This window comes from Puma concolor, chromosome E2 (genome assembly GCF_028749965.1).
Source record: "Puma concolor isolate L17-30 chromosome E2, mPumCon1.1.hap2, whole genome shotgun sequence".
Lineage (NCBI taxonomy): Eukaryota > Metazoa > Chordata > Mammalia > Carnivora > Felidae > Puma > Puma concolor.
In genome coordinates this window covers 49,231,861-49,251,696 of record NC_141681.1, presented here as the reverse complement: position 1 = coordinate 49,251,696, position 19,836 = coordinate 49,231,861, and the positions used below count along the sequence as shown (strand labels likewise).

The following is a 19,836-nucleotide window of genomic DNA, read 5'->3' as shown; positions in this document are numbered from 1 at the left end:
TTTGTTGCTGGGGAAAAGGTGTTTAAGTGCTCCGAAAGGCCTGTTGCGCTGAAAGGCTCAGGAAATTACAGGGCCACAGAGATAGGTATTTCAAAAGTACAGTTAATTTTAAATTTTAACACGCTACAGAGAAAACAGGGACTGTCATATTTAGTGTAGAAGGATAAACTGGCACAGTGTCTTTGGAGGGCAATTTAGCAACCTCTATCAAAACTGCAAATGCAGGGGCGCCTGGGTGGCTCAGTCGGTTGAATATCCAACTCTGGATTCCGGCTCAAGTCATGATCTCACATTTCGTGGGATCAAGCTCCACATTAGGTTCTGTGCTGTCAGAGCAGGGCTGCTTGGGATTCTCTGTCTCCCTTTCCCTGATCCTCCCCACGCTCTCTCTCTCAAAAATAAACTTAAAAAAAAAACAAGGGGAGTGGGTGGGTGGGGACGCTGCAAATGCATCTACTCTATAACGCAGCAATTCAACTTCCAGTTAACCCTACAGATGCAATCAGAGGTGTATGTGTGAACACACAACACACACAGAAGAATATTCAGTGACACTGTTTATGTTAAAAACAACTCCAAAATCCCACCAACAAGACACTGGCCATGTTATGGCACATCCATGTCACAGAACAGATGAAGCGGTCAGAAAGAGTGAAGTAGGGTTGACATACTGCTATGGAATATGTTGTCCAAAACACAGTATTAAGTAAGAAGCAGAAAGAATAAAAGGTGCCTTCTGATGTAACCTTAGAGGTTAGACTGCCTAACAACCGTATCTATGTTAGCCGGTGGTTTCTGTGAAGTTAACCTATTTTCTTGACTTTCGGATGCACATTTTTCCATCTTGCTGTTCCAAAATCCAGACAGATCTTACAACTGATGTGGGAAGCAAGCACTCTGTCAGTTTAATCGGCAGCGTTTTTCTATGAGCAGCACATGAAACAGTACGCAACTCACATTCAACAGACTTAGTCAATCAGAAACGAGAACGCTGGCAGCTTGCCCTGTTAAAAAACGGGGATAACTGCCTATTTCAGGACGGTATGGTGAGAATTAATGGAGATACCCGCGCAAGGCACTTGGCATGTATCTAGCTTGTGCAAACGGTTCTGTAGATACTAATGGTCAGTTAAGTTTGGCTACCCAAAGGACACGCAAGAAATCACTAACATGTAAGTTACCTCTGGAGGGTAGGACGGGCACCAGGGGGATTGGAGCCTAACTTCTGCTTTTTTTACCCTACACTCTCCTGTGCCATCTGAATTTCCGTTGACCATGACTGTGTGCTTTTTTCATAAACAGAACCTGACCTGGACTATGGAGAGATGATGGTAGAGGATGGCCTGGTAGGTCCTGGTAGAGGATCAGCCCTGGTGGCAGGACCGAGCTTTGCCCAGCTCTCCTTCTACCCTCTCTAACTGGCAGGGTCCATGTCCACACTTTCTAGCTCATTTTTCTTCCAAACTACTCCTTTTCCCAGTTCGACAAACATGTCATACCTAATGAGGTTGGCTATATAATACGTGGGTCAAATCTCACTAAGGAAAAATTAGCTCAACAAAGCAATGTACAATTGGCTTGCTTTTCCGATGCGGTGTTTAGCGATGACAGTTCTCCTGAGTCCATCGTGCTTTTTTTTTGCTTGGACACACAGTCCAATTAAATCTCAATTAAATCTCTTTTGCCATCGTGGCTCTGACCGAAGTGGCTGATGACAGGCTAATTCCAAAGGATGGACCTGGTTTCTGTCCCTGACCCTTCTGTTGCTCCCACTCACCTTCATCTCAAAGCACACACGGCCCCTTCTGACTCCATAGCTGGCACGGGCTCCTGACCACAGGTAGGCAAAGCCTTCAATCGTGAGAGGGTAGCCACTACTCCGGTCTCGGGCCACCTTGAAGTGGAGGTCACAGTTATCTGTAGAGGAAAAAGCCAGGAGTTGGCTGGTGTTTTAAAGGTTCCCAAAAGACGCACAGGCAAAGATAAGTTCCCTGAGAGTGTTAACCAGGAGTACACAAGCCGACGCATCATGAAGGTAGGTGCACGAGAAGCCAGCTGCACTGCCTAACCATTCTCCTGTTTGGGAGCAAGGCTCCAGACTATGCAAACGGGCCTCTGCACAGGATCAGCGCAGCCATTATGCATAGGAATTCGGTTCTTCACCTCGCTGGGTTCCAAGGATGGCCATCAGGGGAACCCCCCCAAATTGTACACAAACGCACTTTACAGGGATGTACATTTGCTAGGGAGAGGATCCATATCCTCATCATGTTCAAGGGATTTAGCATTTTTAAAAAGGTGAATCCCACAGCCGCTCACTTTAACCATTTCCGTGTGCTAGCTCAGTTTGGGAGTCAGACTCCTGCTGCCAACAGCTGCACCAACATCTGACCCGGCTCCTCACTTGCCACCCAGGCACCGCTGTGCAGGTTCACCACAGGCTCCCACCTCCTCTGAGGGCCTTGGACTCTCCTGCTGTAGCTCTGACTCTTCCCACTCTTCAAGGAGCTGGTCAGGCCTCTAAGAAAGTCTTTCCTGACCACCCCATCCAGCAGGCTGGCTCTTTTCCTTCAAGGCTGAGAGTCATAGCCTGTACATTCCCCATCTGATCAGTTGCTGCTTCACTGATCACTGCCACCCAATATTAAAAAAAAAAAAAGTTTAGCTTTACTCTAGGTACACGGGCTTTGAGATCCTGTGATAGACCGGACTGTGTACAAGATATCTTTCTCTCTTCCAAAGTATGTAGGCGCTGCTCTAGAAGCACAAGCTGAGTAGAGAAATACGTGACTTGCTGTGAAGTTTCTGCTCTGCTGAAAAGTACAGTGTTCTCAGACCTGATCGACTTCTTCCTAAAGTCAGATTTGCAGGTTCTACCACTGAGATCCAGTCTGAGGAGGGGCAGGACCTCTATCACCATCACCCCTCGGGTTCAGATGCAGTTTAGGGGAAGCCACTTATCCAGCGGAAAGAAACTGGAGGACGGACAGCGAGGCAGGCCAGGTTAAGCCTCAGAGGACAAGGTGGCATTGGTTTCACCAGGAACGTGAGCAGCTGATGGAAACTGGGGAACTGGTTGTCAAAGAGTTAAGTTTCCCCAGGTGCACTCAGGTTCCCTTCCTGGTTAGACGACAAGCCCCTGGGCATTCAGGGTTTTCCAGATTGCCCCTGCACCCATTCTGATGAGTGTCACTGAAAATCCTCTGAGGTATTAGGGCAGCATTATGCCTCCCTGAAGAGAAGATCAGAGAAACAGAATGATCCTGCCCAGGATCCCAGCTAGAGCTGGGAGGAGGTCTTCGGTCTCTGAACCAGCCACCTCACTCGAGAGCCCGGTTTCTCATATCCGACTTTCCCAATACTGACTGGAGAGTAGAATCAGATGGGCACCCCAAGGACTCACATGTGTCGATGGCAACAAGGGTATCATCAAAGTCATCTTCATCCTCTTCAGCAGGAGGCTGAGGAGAGCGGCCCCTGTGTCAGAAAAAGGGGTGAAGTCACATGAGAACAGCTGGATGAGCACGGAGGAAGGGAAATGAAGGTTCTGTTGGAATTGACAAGTGGCCTCCAGACGGCTTCCTGGATTTTGATTTCTTCTCACGGAGGTTAGCAAAACAACTGTGCAACCCTACATCCTTGCAACGACAGCAAGGACTGTTAACTCCTAGGGTGAGGATGGAGACTACAGAGGGCACACTCTGCTCCAGAGGGCCAGCCTGTTCAAAGACAACTACTCTCTCACACTCCGAGATTCTGACCCATGCCCTGTGCATGTTGGGAGCTGCCTCCATGATGGACTCTTAGCGATGGGTGGCACAGTAGCCCAGAAGGGGCTGGGCCGGGGAGGGGGAATGTGCAAAGGCTCAGATAAAACCCAGTAATCACAATCTGCCCACATCTTCCTAAGACTCCACATCTGCAAGTATTTGAAATGACCCATTTTTTCAGTCTCTTTCCGTCAAGCGTCCTAAATTATGAATAAGACTCATCTCCTACCAAATCACTAAAAAGGGACTAATGTTAAAATACTGCTGGCTTCCAACTTACAGGAATAAAGGAAAGGCACAGAAGGATGGGGTCTAATGCCCAGGGTCCTGTCTGGAACAGTCTGGACCTTGTCGACCATGTGCCCAGATCAGGTACCCCTGGCCCATCTGGGAGGCTTCCCTCTGGTGGAATGCCCTTCTGGCCCTGCCAGTCTAGGGCTAAGGCAGAGCCCTGTACAAAGAAGGACCTCATCACACAGTAAGTTCATCTGAGAAAGCTTTCCCTGCCAGCCTCGAATCAGAGCAAGTATTTTTCCTCTGTTCCCCACAGGCAAGTACCCTAGGGCTCTGCTCAGTAGGAGGCATTGGGAGAAACTTGTAGGAGGTAGTTTCACATCCTAGCTTTGGTTGAAGCCAAGAGACCCAGACCCTGTCTTAGAGGGTCACAAGGCAGTGAGGGGATAGAATCCACCAGGTGGGAAATAAAATGTGTCAGATGACCAGTCCAGACAAGTAGAGAAGTAATGGTCATTCCTAGTTTGAGTGACCAGAAAAGTCTTCATGCAAAAACTGAAGGGAGGGTGGGAGTGGGGGTGGGGGAACTGGGGCTGGGGCAAAGGGATAGGAAGGGCTTGTCAGGAAAGGAAAATAACCAGGGCAGAGAAGACACTCCCTCCTCTGACCTCCTGACACACACCATGACTACTGGTCTCACTAGGTTGTGGCTTACTCATGGGTCTGTCTCAGGCCCTATATTGGGATCAAAAGAAGGCAAAACCCACTGTCCAAACAAATCATCTCTGTGTCCCCAGTGTCCAGCCCAAGGGTAGGTACCTTGTGAAAGCAGCGGGAGTGTGACAATAGATAAATGAGTAGATAGATGGAAGGATGTGTTTGGGAAAAGGGTCAGGAAATAAATCTTTTCATCAAGGGATACTGAGCAGCCATTAAGAATAGGACACTGTGCAGGATGATGGGGCAGTGAGGCAAAGGACTGAAAAGGTAAGCTGGCATCTCACATGTGAAAGGCCAAGTATTTGGACTTTACCCTGTAGGTAATGAGAAGGGAGGAGCTGAGGAAGGAGCAAAAGTTTAGTAAAGCTGAATCTGGCAGTGAGTGCAGGGAGAACTGAGCAAAAGTGTGAGGGCAGGTTGCTCTGCCCCCTTGGTTAATACAAAGGTACCAGTGGGCACCAGGCTACAGACACAGAGACCTACTGGAAGAAGGGGGACTACTGCCTCACACACCCACCTCCTATCCTCTCGGTGCTCGAAGTACCCCCGTCCCCGGTTTTCTTCATAAGGCCTCTTGCGACTCTGGAATTGTTGTCTATCTGGTTTGAGTTGAGATGCTTCAGGTGGGAGGAAGCTGGTGGGTGCTTCTTGCTTCATCTCTGTCTTCATTTCTACTATCAGGACAAAGCCAGGTGGTCAAGACACTTGGAAACTCCTTAGCTATCACTTTTCTGGTTCCTTTACCTCAGGAGATGTTGGCGGGATCCTGACTACACTCACGATGCGCTGGGCACAGGCAGCTTGCTGGGTTCAACGGAAACCTACCAGGGAGCCAAGAAGGCTGCACTGGAGAACAGGACCAGGGCAGAGGGAAGTCGGGGATGGTCAGCGAGGCACATCTGCACTGGCAGTTGATGGGGTGACAGATGTCAGCCAGATAACTCTCAGGCTTCATGTGGGAGAGGGGACTTCAGCACTGAATAAAGACCAGCTCTCTTAATAAGGTCCACCCAAAAGTGAATAGCTGCCTTAGGCTACTTTGCCAAAGGCCTCAGGAAAGTTGGCAGCTACCTTGGTCCGCAATGAGTGGGAGAGCCCTAGAGAGTTTCTAACATGGAGGCACCTGGGTGGCTCAGTCGGCTGAGCGTTTGACTTTTAATTTCTGCTCAGGTCATGATCCCAGCATCGTGGGATCAAGCCCTGCATCGGGGTATACGCTGGGCATGGGGCCTGCTTAGGATTCTTTCTTTTCTTCTGCCCCTCTCCCTGGGTCATACTCTTTCTCTCTCTAGAAAAAATAAAGAAAATTTCTAAGATCCCTTTAAACTTTGAGATCCCACGATCCGACCTTCTCTAATTATTCCTCCCAAAGAATCTCTCTACCTCATTTCTTACAAAGTGTCGTCTGTCTGGAAAAGGAGGTGGGAAGGTCAATTCAACAGGACACTGTGGGCCCACAGCTAACTCCACTGTACCATAAAGCCCAGAATCATTCCAGAAGCGAGGGTCTGAACTTAAGCCGGCCTATAGGTGTGATGGCCTTATTAAGTCACACCACAAATAGAAATCCTGACTTTCTATTTGTGGTGTGACTTAATAATCCAAGCACCTAACAGAGAGCAAACTGTAGAACCAGCATCTATGCTGACACAGTGGATCACTCACATCTCCTCATTTCAGCACTCAAGCCATGACCACCTCGGATCCTTAGCCGTGGCGTAGAAAGAAGGCTCCTGGGCACGCACGGCAGGAACTGTGCTCCCCCATCTGGAGAGCCTCCATGCTTCCCAGCAGAGCCGAGCTCGCAGGAGGCCCCAATAAATGTCTGTTGTGGGGGTCCCTAGATGGCTCAGGTCATGATCTTGCAGTTCATGAGTTCAAGCCCCTCATCGGGCTCTACACTGACAGTGTGGAGCCTGCTTGGGATTCTCTGTCTCTTCCTCTTCTCTGCCCCTCCCCCTCTTGCAATCTTGATCTCTCTCTCAAAAATACATAAACAAACATTAAAAAAAAAAAAAAGTCTGTTGTTAACAGCACAGAAATGACTCTCCTTGGGCCAAATGATCCCACAGGTTTGACAGAGCCTGACACAAATCTGCAGTTTAACCTACATTGAAAGTAAAATCCTCAGCCACCCACAAGAAATGTCTGGGGATTTCACTTTGTGGATGAACCAGAATGGAATTAGATAGAATCAACTACATAGAATCAACTTCACTAAGTACAGACACTAGGGCTGTACAACAGTGACAGGAACACAAGACTGGGAGGCAGTTCTGGCTCCATCATTACTCAACAGTGGGACCCTGCTTTCTAAATGGTAGGACACAACTGGTTGGGAATGCTGCTTATTAACCAACAGCAGTAGCCCAGGCACCAGTTTCCTGAGTGCTAACCCCAGCTCTGCCATCAGATAAGCCACCTCCTCAGTCAGTAAAATGGGAGCAGAGAGCTGGGTTGCATCTGTGTTTCCCAAACTGACACTGCAAGAAACTTTGTTCGGCAAAGACATATTTATTCACATATTTGGGAAACCCTGGGTTTAAACAATGTGACACAGGTTTTTTTTCAGTCCAGGACTTCTCAGAGCCTTTAATGCTCCCAGAGGTGGTATAGCACGTGCTGCATTTCCAGGTATGTTTTAGCCAAGGAACCCTTCCCTGGGAGGTCCCTAATGACATCTTCTGGAACAATATTCTTCAGAATGCAGAAACTTCTAAATACTAAACTAGCTTTAGAAAGTCCTTGCTAGATGGGGCACCTGGGTGGCTCAGTCGGTTAAGCATCCAACTTTGGCTCAGGTCATGATCTCATGGTTGGTGAGTTTGAGCCTTACATCTGCTCTCTGCTGTCAGCACAGAGCCCGCTTTGGATCCTCTGTCTCCCTCTTTCTCTGCCCCTCCCCCGCTCACGTTCTCTCACTCTCTCCCCCTCAGAAATGAATAAACATTAAAAAATAAAAATAAAAAGTCCTTGCTGGATTCTACATTCTAAGATCTTAAATAAGACTCAAGTACTGTCCTCTGAGTCTAAACTCTCCAGGGTGTTGATACTAACATCTGAAAACAGATACCATGAAGACTCCCCTCTTTCAACACCCGGGAGCAGGATTAAGTTCTCTCCTTCAAAAGAACCTTTCCAGAGTGACAGAGCCCAAATGGACCATCCAAGAGGAAGATGCAAAATCTCTCTGGGAAGACGGCTCTAGGCAGAGGGTAAAGGCCACATACAGATTCTAGTTCCTTCGAAAGAGATGTACAACGTGTACTTTCCCACCTGGGCGATAGGCCTGCTGCTGCTCCATTTCCAGAGGTCTCCTCTCGTAGCCAGACTCGTTCTCTTGCTTGATGACCTGGCTTTCATAGAATTGGTTTTGCCTGGTAATATTGTCCATGACATCTTAAAACAAGAAATGGCTAGTTAGAAAGGTGCTTCTTGGGACCAGAGGTGGGTTTTTGGTGCTACACAATGTCATTCTCAGTGGGGACAGTCTGCCAAAGGCTAAAAGGTGTGACAACCCCTTCAGATGGAACCTATCTGGGCAGTCAGCAGCCTCAACTGCCTAAGGACGTGCCCTCTTGTCCCTCAAATGATTGGCGATACATCTGTGACTGGGTTGTACAGAATCCCAACAAACAAAACCAACTGAGGCAGAACCGCTCTGGTTAAAGTGAGAAGATGGGAGGGTCAGAGAAAGTACCCAGCGTGACCTCACTCCCTAAGTCCCCACTCAAAGGCTGTGACAACTCTATTGGCAGCTGTGACTCCATGCAGCACAGTTTAAAAACCACCAGTCTAGCTGTCTTATGACGTGGTATGATGTGTAGGGAGCTGGCTTCAGGGCACGACCTTAAAAACTACTCAGGGCGCAAATCAGCCTGCTGCCCAGCCCAACTCACTGCACAGCCAACCCTCTTCAAGAATCTCTTCCACCCCACCATAGCTGCAAAGATAAAGAGTAACCATCCCAATTGACAGGGAAATGGGGGGTGGCGAAGGAACAGTTAGGAAAACAGGAGTTATGATAATAGTGGCCTTTAGACTCATTAGGGAGAAGTCATGAAATATATGGAGCTAGGTGGGAAGGGTTTCAAGAAGGAGTCTCATGGAATCAGACTAAGAACAGAAGCTTATTCTTATTATAAGAATATTATTAACTATTTGTGGAATGCACACTACATACCAGACCCTGGGTATAGCTTAGAATAAGCTTGCCTCACTGAAGCCTTCAGTTTTGTGAATAGGACATACAGTAAACAAATACTTAAACACAAAAAGCAAATTCTAATTGCATTCAGGTTTACCAAGAAGTACCAGGAGTTAAGACAGGAACCCAGAAAGTAACAGAGAAGCCATTCCTGGGGTTGTTACAACATGTCAAAGTTCAGAGGTGAGACTAGAACCAGAGTAGCAAACCCAAGAAGAACCTTGCAGCCAAACCCAGAGAGAAGTCTGCAAACCTAGGACGAGCAGCAAGCAGGTTCTCTACCCCAGTGGCAAGCTCTGCTAGGTGCCTCTAGGGCCCTACTGGTAGCTGTGCCAGGACCAGCAGAACCACAGGGAAGGAGACTATTCTGCCACTTGCTAACTGATTGGATCCTTTCTCAGAGGACAAATACATCTGGGCACAAACCAGGTGCAGCCCAAAGGGAGGAAAGTAACAGATCACGTGATCTGCCACAGCTCTGTTTACCAGAGCCTGAAGGAAGGGTTGCAGTGGGGCATGAAAGGGGCTCAGAGAATTTTGTTGTAGGGGTTACAGGAAAAAGGAAGAAATAGATTATCTCCTTAATTGGAACACAGGGAGTGCCTTTCAAACTATTCGGTTTCTTCTGGGCTCCAAGCACAGTACTCTTCTTCCTACAAATACTCACATCTCTCTTTTCAAATATCTCTCCTGTGCCCACAAAGGCAGCCTCACCCCGGATGATTCTGGGGTCCTTCTCCACCCTTAAAACATCCACCTCCTATTGACATGCAAGCCCAGTGCTAAGCCTCCTACACGTGTGACCTCATTCATAACAATTCTGGGGGGCATATTATTATCCCTGTTGTGCACGCAAGAAAACCAGGGCTCACAGAGGTGAACTGACTTGCCCAAGTCATAGACACACCTTTGGAACAAAGTCTGTCCAGAGTCTAGCAGTCCCTCTTCTGAGACACCTCTGGCCACTGGCCCTTCCTCCTAGGCATTCCTGCAGCATCTCTCCTGCCCTAGACATGCACTCCTCCTTCCCTCACAGGTCTCTGCAAAGGAAGTATTCTTCCCGGCATGTGGGTCCCGGACAATCACTAGGCTGCTCTCACTGCTAATTTATACTCAGGTCGCCCCCCTCCAGGACATCACATCTCTCACCAATAAGTCAGTAAGTACCCAATGCCAACCCAGTTTCTTGTGTCTTCCCTCACCCTCTTGCTCTCCTCACTTGGCTAACCTCATGGCACCCACTTTTCAGAGAAATACCACAAATGCTGTATGCCGGAGTCCTTTCTACTTACTCCTTAACTTCTCCAATCACCACTCCCCTGTCCTGCTAGAAAACCACGTTTTTCTAACTCCACATTTCCTACCTTCCATACTAGGGTCTTCTCTCTTCAGACAATCGCAGATCTACCCTGCCCCTCTTGTTCTGAGCCATACCTTCTGGCTCATGCAGTGGTTCCTTACTACATACACCCTGAGATCCCCCCATTCCATGGGCACACAAATAACTGTTTCTGAGGACCAAGGAGCCCTCTCGTGGAGACACTCAGTCTCAGAAACACTACCCCCACTCCATCCTGAGACCTCTAGCCAAGTCAACAGGTTTTCTTTCTCTTTCCATTCTATACCCTCCCCTCTCCCACATATGCTAGACCACACGTACACTCCTGTCCTGGACAGAAGGATCCTCTATCCCCCAGATACTCCACTGACTTCAAACTCCATCAACTTGCTATCAGCCGCACCCCACCCCTAGCTACTTTTCTGTTCTTCAAACAATCCATACTGTTAATCCAAGACGACTCAGCAGTAGGCGCTGAATTACCTGTTCCCAGAATCCACCCAGCTCAAGATCTCTAGGTTCCTTGTCCAGCGAGGCATCCTTCCCTCCCTTGCCTGCCCCCAGAGATGGGGGTTTCCTTCTACCTCCTCTGGAAGCCAATCAGAAGATCCCCAGGTATCCCAGTACCAAATGCCCAAGTTGGCCCTGACTCAAGGTTGGCCTTCCAGCCCTGGATCTCAGAGTCCCCCAGGCCATCCTTAGACAGATGGGGGTCCCCCACAGTCCAATCACATGGTAGTCTCCCACATCCCCTAAATGCTCACTAGCCAAATACCAGAACACCCAGTCCATCAGATTTCCCCCTGGCCAGACACCAGCACCTCCACCTCACTAACCCATCCCAGTACCAAATATGAGAACTCCCCATACCCCACCCAGCACCAAACTCCAAGATCCTCTATTCTTAAAACTCTTCCAGCCCTAAAAACACGGCTCCCGACGTCCAGCCCACACGCTGGGCTAGCACAGCCCCAAAGCCCCCCCGGCTCCAAACCCTAATATCGTCATTTCCAAGACCCTCTTTGGCCCCCGGTTAGAAAACCTCTTGTTCTTCCGACTCTCTTCGGCTCCAGAAACCACGGCTTCCGGTCTCCGAGCCCCAGACTCCGGAATCCTCTACACCCCCGGGACCTTCCTCATCTCCGAAACCAAGAGCCCCCACTCCAGTAGATCTCCTGCACCGAATGCCAGGGTCCACCCTGCAGTCGTCCCGAGGCCCTGGGCCCTAGATCCTTTTCAGCGGCAGGTAGCAGGATCCCCCAATCCTCAGACCATCTCCCCGATCTCAGGCGCCGGACTCCCGCGTCCCACAGCCCTTCCTCGGCCCGGACTCCGGGCTCCCCGACCCCCGCCCCGCGCACTCTCACAATGTCCGTCCGGCCCCGAGTAGCCGCCAGGCTCCGCGTGCGGCTGCAGCCCGGACGGCGGTGGCTGCGCGGTCCCCTCCAGCTCGGAGCCCCCCTCGGTCTCGACCTCCTCGTTGTTGTGCCCGGGTCGCCCCGGTTCGTCGTCGGCCTCGAGCTCCCGCTCGTCGTCGGGCTCCTCGGCCTCCAGCGCCGCCTGCAGCCGCTCAGCAAGCTCGGCCTTGAGGCCGCGAGTGTCCAGGCCGCGGCGCTGCAGCTCCTCGCGAAGTTCGTTCACCTTCAGACGGCGCACATCCATGGCCCGGGCCCCCGGGGCGGCCCCCGAGCCCGGCCCGGCCTCCCAGGGCTCTGTCCCCCTTAAACCTTTCCTGTCAGGAGGCGAAGGGGGAAAAGGGGGGGGGCCCCGCTCCAATGGCGGCGGCGGCTCAAAATGGCCGCCGCCGCCACCTCCCCCTCCTCCGTGGCCCCATGCGATGCAACACGGGTGCCAATTGGCCACCGCGTGGAGGCAACGGGCGCGGGCCGGGAGACTCAGCCAATCAGAGCGCGGCTTTCAAAAGAACGGCAATGAAAGGGCTCCGTAGCACCCGGGGAGGAAGCGTTGGCCTACGTCGCTGCCGCCGCCGGAGCGGAGGGCGGGAAAAGGCGGGAGGCGGAGCACGCGGTGATTGGGTGGCCCCCGCGCGCCCGCTCCCGTAGGGTCAAATGAAGAAAAGGGAGTAAGGACTTGGCCCAATCAGCGATGGGATCTCAGAATGAACCTCCCTGCCCACCCCCCCACCCCCCGCCACTCACACATACACACTCTCGGCCTTTCCTGCGCGGTCCTTTCATCAAACTGGTGTCTCCTGTAACACATACCCTGATTGGTCTAGATCTCCCGCCCCTAGAGGAGTACAAGCGGATAAAAGCACTAGAACCAATCAAATGGGGGGTCGGCCGACCAACTCCCCCTCTTCCTCCTTTCACGTTTGCCTTTAAGAAACCGGAAAGATGAATTCACGAAGGACCTGCCCCTTGCCGTTAGGGCGGTTTCAAAACAATCTGTCCACCAATTGCAATTATCGTTTTAACTCACTAAAGCTAGTACAGTGGGATAGCTTTAGGAAAAGCCAACCAGATTGGCTGTTCTTTGGCGGACGGCCTCACAAATGTCGCTGAAGAGGGAGGCCGAGGAGATAGAGATGAAGTAGATAAATTATCCTTAATCTGGAAGAAACTCAATTGACTACGAAAAGCAATCTTTTGACTTCAGAGAGTACCGGAGTTTTGAAAATAGAGGATAGACCAACAACGGGAAAAAAGTTGTAAAGGAAATCGCACCCTCTTCCCTTTTGATAGTTCATCTCAAGGGGCGCCTCTTTCCACGATCATAGATTCGCTGCAGTCTTTCTCTATGGTTGGTATCTTACGTGGAATGGGCGCTCTGCACGCGACCATAGAGACTTCCCCACCTCCGAAAGTTCTCGGGTCTGTACCCCAAATCTTCTGAGCTGCTGTTCAGTAGTTCTGGCCGTTTGGCGTCTGTACTGACAAGCTCGAACACATAGGTCCGTAGTTCAGCCTCACGCTACAAATGCAAACGCCACAGTTTCACAATGTCTACTGCTGCACCACCTGTCGCCTCTAACTCAAAAGACACAAAACTTCCGTGAAATACACAATCGTGCTACACAATGCAAACGCCCGCTGCCCACCGAGCCATACCACAAGCCCACAAAAACCACACACCACCACCACCTCTACTTAGACAAAAGCACACACAACACAGATAAACAAATGGCCGTGAGTCAGATCAGATACATCCGTAAAGGGGATAATACACCAAACTGCAGTGTAGATGTGGCCAGTAAGGTCCACACAGGCAGGAGGCATCAAATGATAAAGACACGGGACAGCTACACTACAAGCTGACAAGGCAACCTCGACACACAGCACCCACTCAGAAACGGGGCAGACACTCACGTGGGCCCGGAGGTTCCAGTCCAGACACCCCGCCCCTCGCCCACGTCCGACTTCCTCTCTCCTCCCAGCTTCCCACAATGATTTGTTCTGAAAAAGTTTGTGGCCCGGATTGAACTGTCCTCGGGTTCTCAGGAGCTGCCACCGGGGGGCGTCCGGGCGCTGCCAAGGGTTTCTTCATCTGCTGCCCGATAGACCCCGGAACGTGGGCATGCAAAGCACAGGGTGTTTGTCTTGGCAGCAATCCCTTTGTGCGCCCTCGCTGATCGGAGGTGTTCTGTGCCTGTGTTTCTATGTGAACCTGAACGTTTGAGTCTGTGAGTACCTGTTGTACTCTCTAGGTATTTGTGCCACTTTATTTATTCTGTAATCTGTTAGTCTAGTTTCTTCCTATTCCTGGTGAGTATCTGCCTTGCATATGTTTGCAAATATGTTTGTTATCTGTGTAATTTTGTATGTCTGTTACTCTGTGTGTCTGAATTTCAGTGTCTCTATTTGTGGCAAGGTATGCCTGAGTATGTCCTAATGGGTCTGTTACTTTGGGGTGAGGAGAAGAGTCTCTTTGTGACAGGAGTATCCACGCGCCTCTTCCTCACTAGGAAGGAGAGTCGGCATTTCTTTGTATGTCTTTTTGCCTATGCATATGCTCATTTCTACCCTCTTGATAAAGGGAGAACTTCTAGACCACCAAGCTCTTCTTTTTACTGATGGGGAAACTGAGTGGCCAGGGAGAGGGGCCACATGACAGCTGAGTGGAAACAAGAGGAGACAGAAGTGTGGTTATAAAGTTTTATGTGATCTGAGCCCCTCTGGAGGCACCAGAGCCCACACCTCTGTACAGGAGGCTTGAGGGATTGGCTCAGGGGGGCAGCATGGCCCAAAAGGAGGGAAATTGTCTCCTGGGGAAAGGAGGCATCCCTAATGCATTGCACAGGCTTGAGGGGAGGCATGCCCCCACATGAGGGGAGGAGGAAGCAGAGGTGGCTAAGAAAGGGAGAGTCGCACAGAAGAATACTGTAAGATTAGAATCTTGGAATCATACCTTGGAATTCTAGACCAGTACACCTTTAGAATCTTTGAACTTTTGAATCTTACAACTACAACGTTTGAATCTTAGAACTACAGTGCCTAGGAACTTAAGATTTAGAACTGTGGATTCTTGGACCCTCAACTAAAACCCTAGAAAGGTGGAATGCAGCATTGAACCTAAAGGTATCCAACATTAGAAATGATTAAAACTTTGGTATCTAGCTAGTCACAACTAACTGTAGAGTTTTATACCTTAGTGCTGAGGGTCCAGAATCTTGGACCAATAGACTCTAGAGTACCTTGGAACATAGAACAGAACAACATTAGAATCTTTGAGTTTAATAATCTAGAATCTTGAAGCATATGGTCTAGAATCTTAGACACAGAGAATCTAGGTTCTTAGACTAAGTCTTAGAACATCACATCTTAGAACATTAGACCTTTGAACCTCCATCTTTAGACTCTTAGAACTTTTGAATTGCACATTTTAACCTTAGATATTTAGGATCCAGAATCTCATAAGAGTTTCAAGGATCATGAAGCCTTAAAACTTACAATTAACCATTATTAGAAGCTTTGAACTTGAGAAGATAAAATCTGGAAGCCTTATGATGTAGAGTCTGATAAGCCAGAAAATTTACAGTCTAAGAGGCTTAGAACATCAGATTTTAGAACATTAGGCCTTAGAACCTCCAGGTCTAGAATTGTAGAATCTAGAATCTTATACCCTAAGAATTCAGAACCCTAGAAAAATAAAATCTAGGATCACAGAATCTTGGATCCTAAAACTAGTATCTTAGAGCTTAGAACCCAAAATCTTGTGGGCTTTATGAAGAATCCTAGAACCAGAAAAATCTAGAGCCATGGGCTCTCAGAGCCTTAGAATATAGACCTTGCAACTTCCATGTCTAGAACCTTAGCACTTTAGAATTAGAGACTTTGGGATTTTAGGTCCTTAGAGCCAAAGACTAATAGCATCTTTGAAACCTAGAACCTTTGAATCTAGACTCTTTAAACGTTAGAATCTAGAATCGTGGAATGTCAGACCTGGAAAGATCCTTAGGGATTGCAGTACAACCCCTTCCTTTTACACATGGGGACTCTAAGGCATGGAAAAAGGAGAGGATCTGTCTGGGATGGAAATGGAATAGGTAGGAAGAGAAGGCTGTAGTTTGGGGTGAGGCCTGGAATGGAGAAATAGTTGATAGGGTAGGCTCCCCCAGTGGCAGTGCCTAGCTTGGGTCCTGAGAGGGAGTCCCAGGTAGAGGGTTGTCTTAGGCTCCATCCTCCTGCCCTGGGGGAGCTGGGGAGCTCCTTTCCGTGGGCAGAGTAGGGCCGGGGGTGGTAGAAGGGCAGAGGACATAGCGTCCAGCAGGATGGACCTCAGCCGCGGTGAGGCAACTGCAAGAATCCTTAGGGTCAGGCTGGGTTAGGGGGTCAGCTCCTCCAGCAGCTCCAAGTGGTTCAGGATGCCCCCCACCCTCATCCATGTTGACATAGAGGATCTCGTCGGGCTCCTGGGCAGGGGGCAGGGCCTTCAGGGTGTTCTCCAGATCCTCCCGAAGTTCTGAGAAGCTTGGCCGGTCCCGGGGGTTTAGCTCCCAGCACCGGGACATCAGGGCATACCTAGGGCAGCAAAGTGAAGGGTGGGAGACTGAGCAGACGCACTCAGAAGGAGGGCGTTCTGGGAGTCTGGGGTATTTCACGGGACTGGAAGGAACCATAGCAGTTTGGGGGGTTCTATAGGGGATTTGGGAACTCTCAAGAGTTTCTGAGGGGAGTCCTAGGACACTCAGGAGCTGAAAAGGGTCTTGGGGAACCTCTCTGAGTATCGTGTGGTGTTCAGTGAGGGTTTGCTAGAGCAGACTTTGCCCTCAAAGCGCTGGATGAATGCTCTGCTTTTTCTCTGTGCGCTGTAAGTTTCATAAACTGTAAGTTTCATACACACTGTCCTAAAGGATCCTGGGGATATCTCAGAGGAGCCCCATGAGTTTGGAGAAGCCCCATATGGCAAACCGGAGGGTTGGCAGCGGGTCCTGAGGGGTGTTGAAGAGCATGGGGGGGAAGTATGGGTGCTCAGGAGTCTGAGGTGAATTAGAATTTGGGGAGAGTGGGGGGTCTCAGAGGCAGGGCCCCCAGGTAAGCTGGTGCAGTTATTCACTGCCCACAGATGCCCGGCCAAGGCGGCTGATCCAGCCTGCATTCCACACAGAAAGGCACCAGAGGAGAGGGCACCTTTTGCCAGTCTGCACCCTGTGAGCTAGCCCTAGTCTTGTGGGGCATTGGTGAGGAGGTGTGCGGGTTCCTCAACGGTCTGGGGGATTCTGTGCAGGTTTTAGAGGGTCGGGGCCATGTGGGGTGCTCAGGACTTTTGGAGTGAAATCTGGGATTGGATTGGGGGTGGGGAGAGTCCTCAGGGTCCTCACAGTCCATCCAGACAGTCCACAGGCTGTTTCAGGCGGTTTCCCTGGCACAGGTAGTCGTAAATCTCGCTGTTCTCCACTCCTGGATATGGGGTTTGGCCTCGCGTGGCAATCTCCCACATCGTCACTCCAAAGGACCACTGTAGGGGGCAGAGGAGAGAGAGTTAGAGGGTCTCTCCTGCACAAAGACACCCCAATGCACAGGTACACCCACATTTATGTGCACATCTGTACACAGCTATTTCTGTGGGGGCATCACAGCTCTTCACCGAAACACTTTGGCACAGGGACACACTGAGTGGCAACTTTTGTGTGTGCATAGGCATGATGATCCATGCACACATGTACACACTTCACAGTCACATGGTCTTACGGGTCGCCCTTGGCACTGTGGCTGTGCATACATACATGTCCTCACCACTGCCTCTCGCGACCTAAACTGTCCACACGTCCCATGTATGAACCTGCCATCATGCACACGTGGACCTGTGCATGTCGCCACCATGGCCACACCACCATTCACAGACACCCAGCACACCCCCAGACATGCCTAACACATGCGGTCAGGCCCCTGTACCGGGAAGCCCGGGCATCCCTGTGAGCCCAGCTGCAATGTGACATGAACTGGCCACTGCTCCCCACACCTGACACATACCACATCACTCTTGCTGGTGTAGACCCGGTCAGCTAGGCTCTCGATGGCGATCCACTTGACTGGCATCTTGGCGATGCGTCCCTGCCGGTAGTAGTCCCCATTGTAGATCTTCTTAGAGAGCCCAAAGTCCGCCACACACACGGACATGTTCTCGTTCAGCCTGCCCGGAATGGGGAGAGGAACAGAGTCACGGCATCACCCCCTCCACCGGGAAGCCTGTCCTCACTCTCAGACGCCTTTTCACCCCCTGCTCTGGCTGGCCTCTTTGGGGGTGAGGGTCTGTCAACCCCAGACCGAAGGGAAATGTGTTGCTTCTTGTTCCCTCTATATGAAGTTTCACAAACACACCCATGTAACCAGCACCCAGATGAAGAAACAGAACACCGCGGGGCATCATCTGTACAAGGAATACCACAGAGCAAAGAAAAAGCTGGAACTAACCAATATGCATGGCGACGTGGGCTCATCTCAACAATAGCACACTGAGCGAAAGAAACCAGACACAAAGAAGTATACCTTCCGTGATTCCGTGACATTTAAGAACAGGTGACTGAAATACAGGATAGTATTTTCCCTGGGGGCACTGACTACAAAGTGCTTGAGGGAGCCTGCCGGGGCCCAGAAATGTTCTTTACCTTGATCCAGTTGGTGGTCGTTTACATGAGTCTATAGACATAAGCATGCATTTGACCACACACCTAGAATGTGTGTGTGTTAGCTTGTCAGCATACGTTGATTTTTTTTTTTTCAACGTTTATTTATCTTTGGGACAGAGAGAGACAGAGCATGAACGGGGGAGGGGCAGAGAGAGAGGGAGACACAGAATCGGAAACAGGCTCCAGGCTCCGAGCCATCAGCCCAGAGCCCGACGCGGGGCTTGAACTCGCGGACCGCGAGATCGTGACCTGGCTGAAGTCGGACGCTTAACCGACTGCGCCACCCAGGCGCCCCACGTTGATTTTTTTAAGTGTGAGAAAGGAAGGAACACATTACTAGTCCTGCCTGTAACCACCCCTCCCAGAGAAGCCACAGTCTTCGAGCATGGATTACTTTTGCCTGCTTTTGTGCTTTTCATAAAGAGAAGATTCTCTAATTTTTGCACCTAAGGTTCTAGGATCCTATTAAGAATTAATGATTTCTAGCCAGGGTGATGGGCTGGGGCACTGACCGATCAGAACAGACCCTGGAGGCCCCTCACATGGCAGGAGTTAACCTTCACCCTCTAGGTCCAGAGAAGGCCCAGAGGATCATGGCAGGGAGGCAGAGAGAGGTGATGCTCAGGTATCCAGGCTGGTGGCTGTGGAGTGGGTGGGAGGTTTCGGGTAGTGGCGAACTGCCAACTGGGTAAGGAAATAACATTTAAAAAAATTATTTATTTACTTTTATTTTTTTTAATGTTATTTATTTTTCAGAGAGAGAGACAGAGCGTGAGCAGGGGAGGGACAGAGAGAGAGGGAGACACAGAATCCAAAGCAGGCTCCCGGCTCTGAGCTGTCAGCACCGAGCCCAACACGGGGCTTGAACTCACGGACGGCCAGATCATGACCTGAGCTTAAGTCGGATACTTAATGGACTGAGCCACCCAAGCGCCCCTTATTTACTTATTTTTAAGGTAGCCTCCATCCCCAATGTGAGGTGTGAAGTCATGACCCTGAGATCAAGAGTTGCATGCTCTACTGACTGAGCCAGCCAGGCATCCCTGGAGATTTTATATTTAAGCGATCTGTACACCCAACTTGGGGCTTGAACTCACAACTCCAAGACCATGAGTCGCATGCTCTACCAAGTGACCTAACCAGGCACCCCTCAATATTGTAACTTAACAAAAAGGGGCAGATGCATAACAATGGGTTGTCTACTCTGATTTCCAGTGTCACTGTTCCATGGGGGACTTGACTAGGATCACGCCAAGTTGCAGATAGAAAGGAATTTCCAGGGGTGCCTGGGTGGCTGTTGGTTAAGCATCTGACTTCAGCTCAGGTCATGATCTCACAGTTTGTAGGTTCAAGCCCTGCACCAGGCTCTATGCTGACAGCTCGGAGCCTGGAGCCTGCTTCAGATTCTGTGTCTCCTTCTCTCTCTGGCCCTCCTTGCCCCCCACTCTCTCTCAAAAATAATCATTAAAAAAAAAAA

At 50.1% G+C, this 19,836-nt stretch overlaps 2 protein-coding genes across 8 annotated transcripts in view; both read right to left on the bottom strand.

Moving 5' to 3' along the window:
• The window catches only part of HNRNPUL1 (heterogeneous nuclear ribonucleoprotein U like 1), a 37,015-nt gene extending 23,391 nt beyond the window's left edge, over positions 1-13,624 (bottom strand). The window contains exons 1-5 of one of the 6 annotated variants that reach the window (XM_086689857.1): positions 13,600-13,624; positions 8,001-8,123; positions 5,242-5,398; positions 3,404-3,477; positions 1,778-1,917 (exon numbers count right to left, since the gene is read on the bottom strand). In XM_086689857.1, coding sequence (XP_086545983.1) covers positions 1,778-1,917; positions 3,404-3,477; positions 5,242-5,398; positions 8,001-8,118 — 489 coding nt within the window. In that variant the 5' untranslated portion in view covers positions 8,119-8,123; positions 13,600-13,624. Of the gene's footprint in view, positions 1-1,777; positions 1,918-3,403; positions 3,478-5,241; positions 5,399-8,000; positions 8,124-11,637; positions 12,054-13,599 lie in introns of those variants that run through there. The other 5 variants (XM_086689859.1, XM_086689856.1, XM_025914219.2 and 2 more) reach the window with 5 other exon arrangements.
• Positions 13,625-14,371: 747 nt separating this feature from the next.
• AXL (AXL receptor tyrosine kinase) overlaps positions 14,372-19,836 on the bottom strand; it is a 29,292-nt gene continuing 23,827 nt past the window's right edge. For both annotated transcript variants that reach the window (XM_025914213.2, XM_086689855.1), the window contains 3 exons: positions 17,704-17,863; positions 17,052-17,188; positions 14,372-16,251 (listed from right to left, as the gene is read on the bottom strand). In XM_025914213.2, the coding sequence (XP_025769998.1) occupies positions 15,900-16,251; positions 17,052-17,188; positions 17,704-17,863 (649 nt within the window). In that variant the 3' untranslated portion in view covers positions 14,372-15,899. The remainder of the gene's footprint in view (positions 16,252-17,051; positions 17,189-17,703; positions 17,864-19,836) is intronic.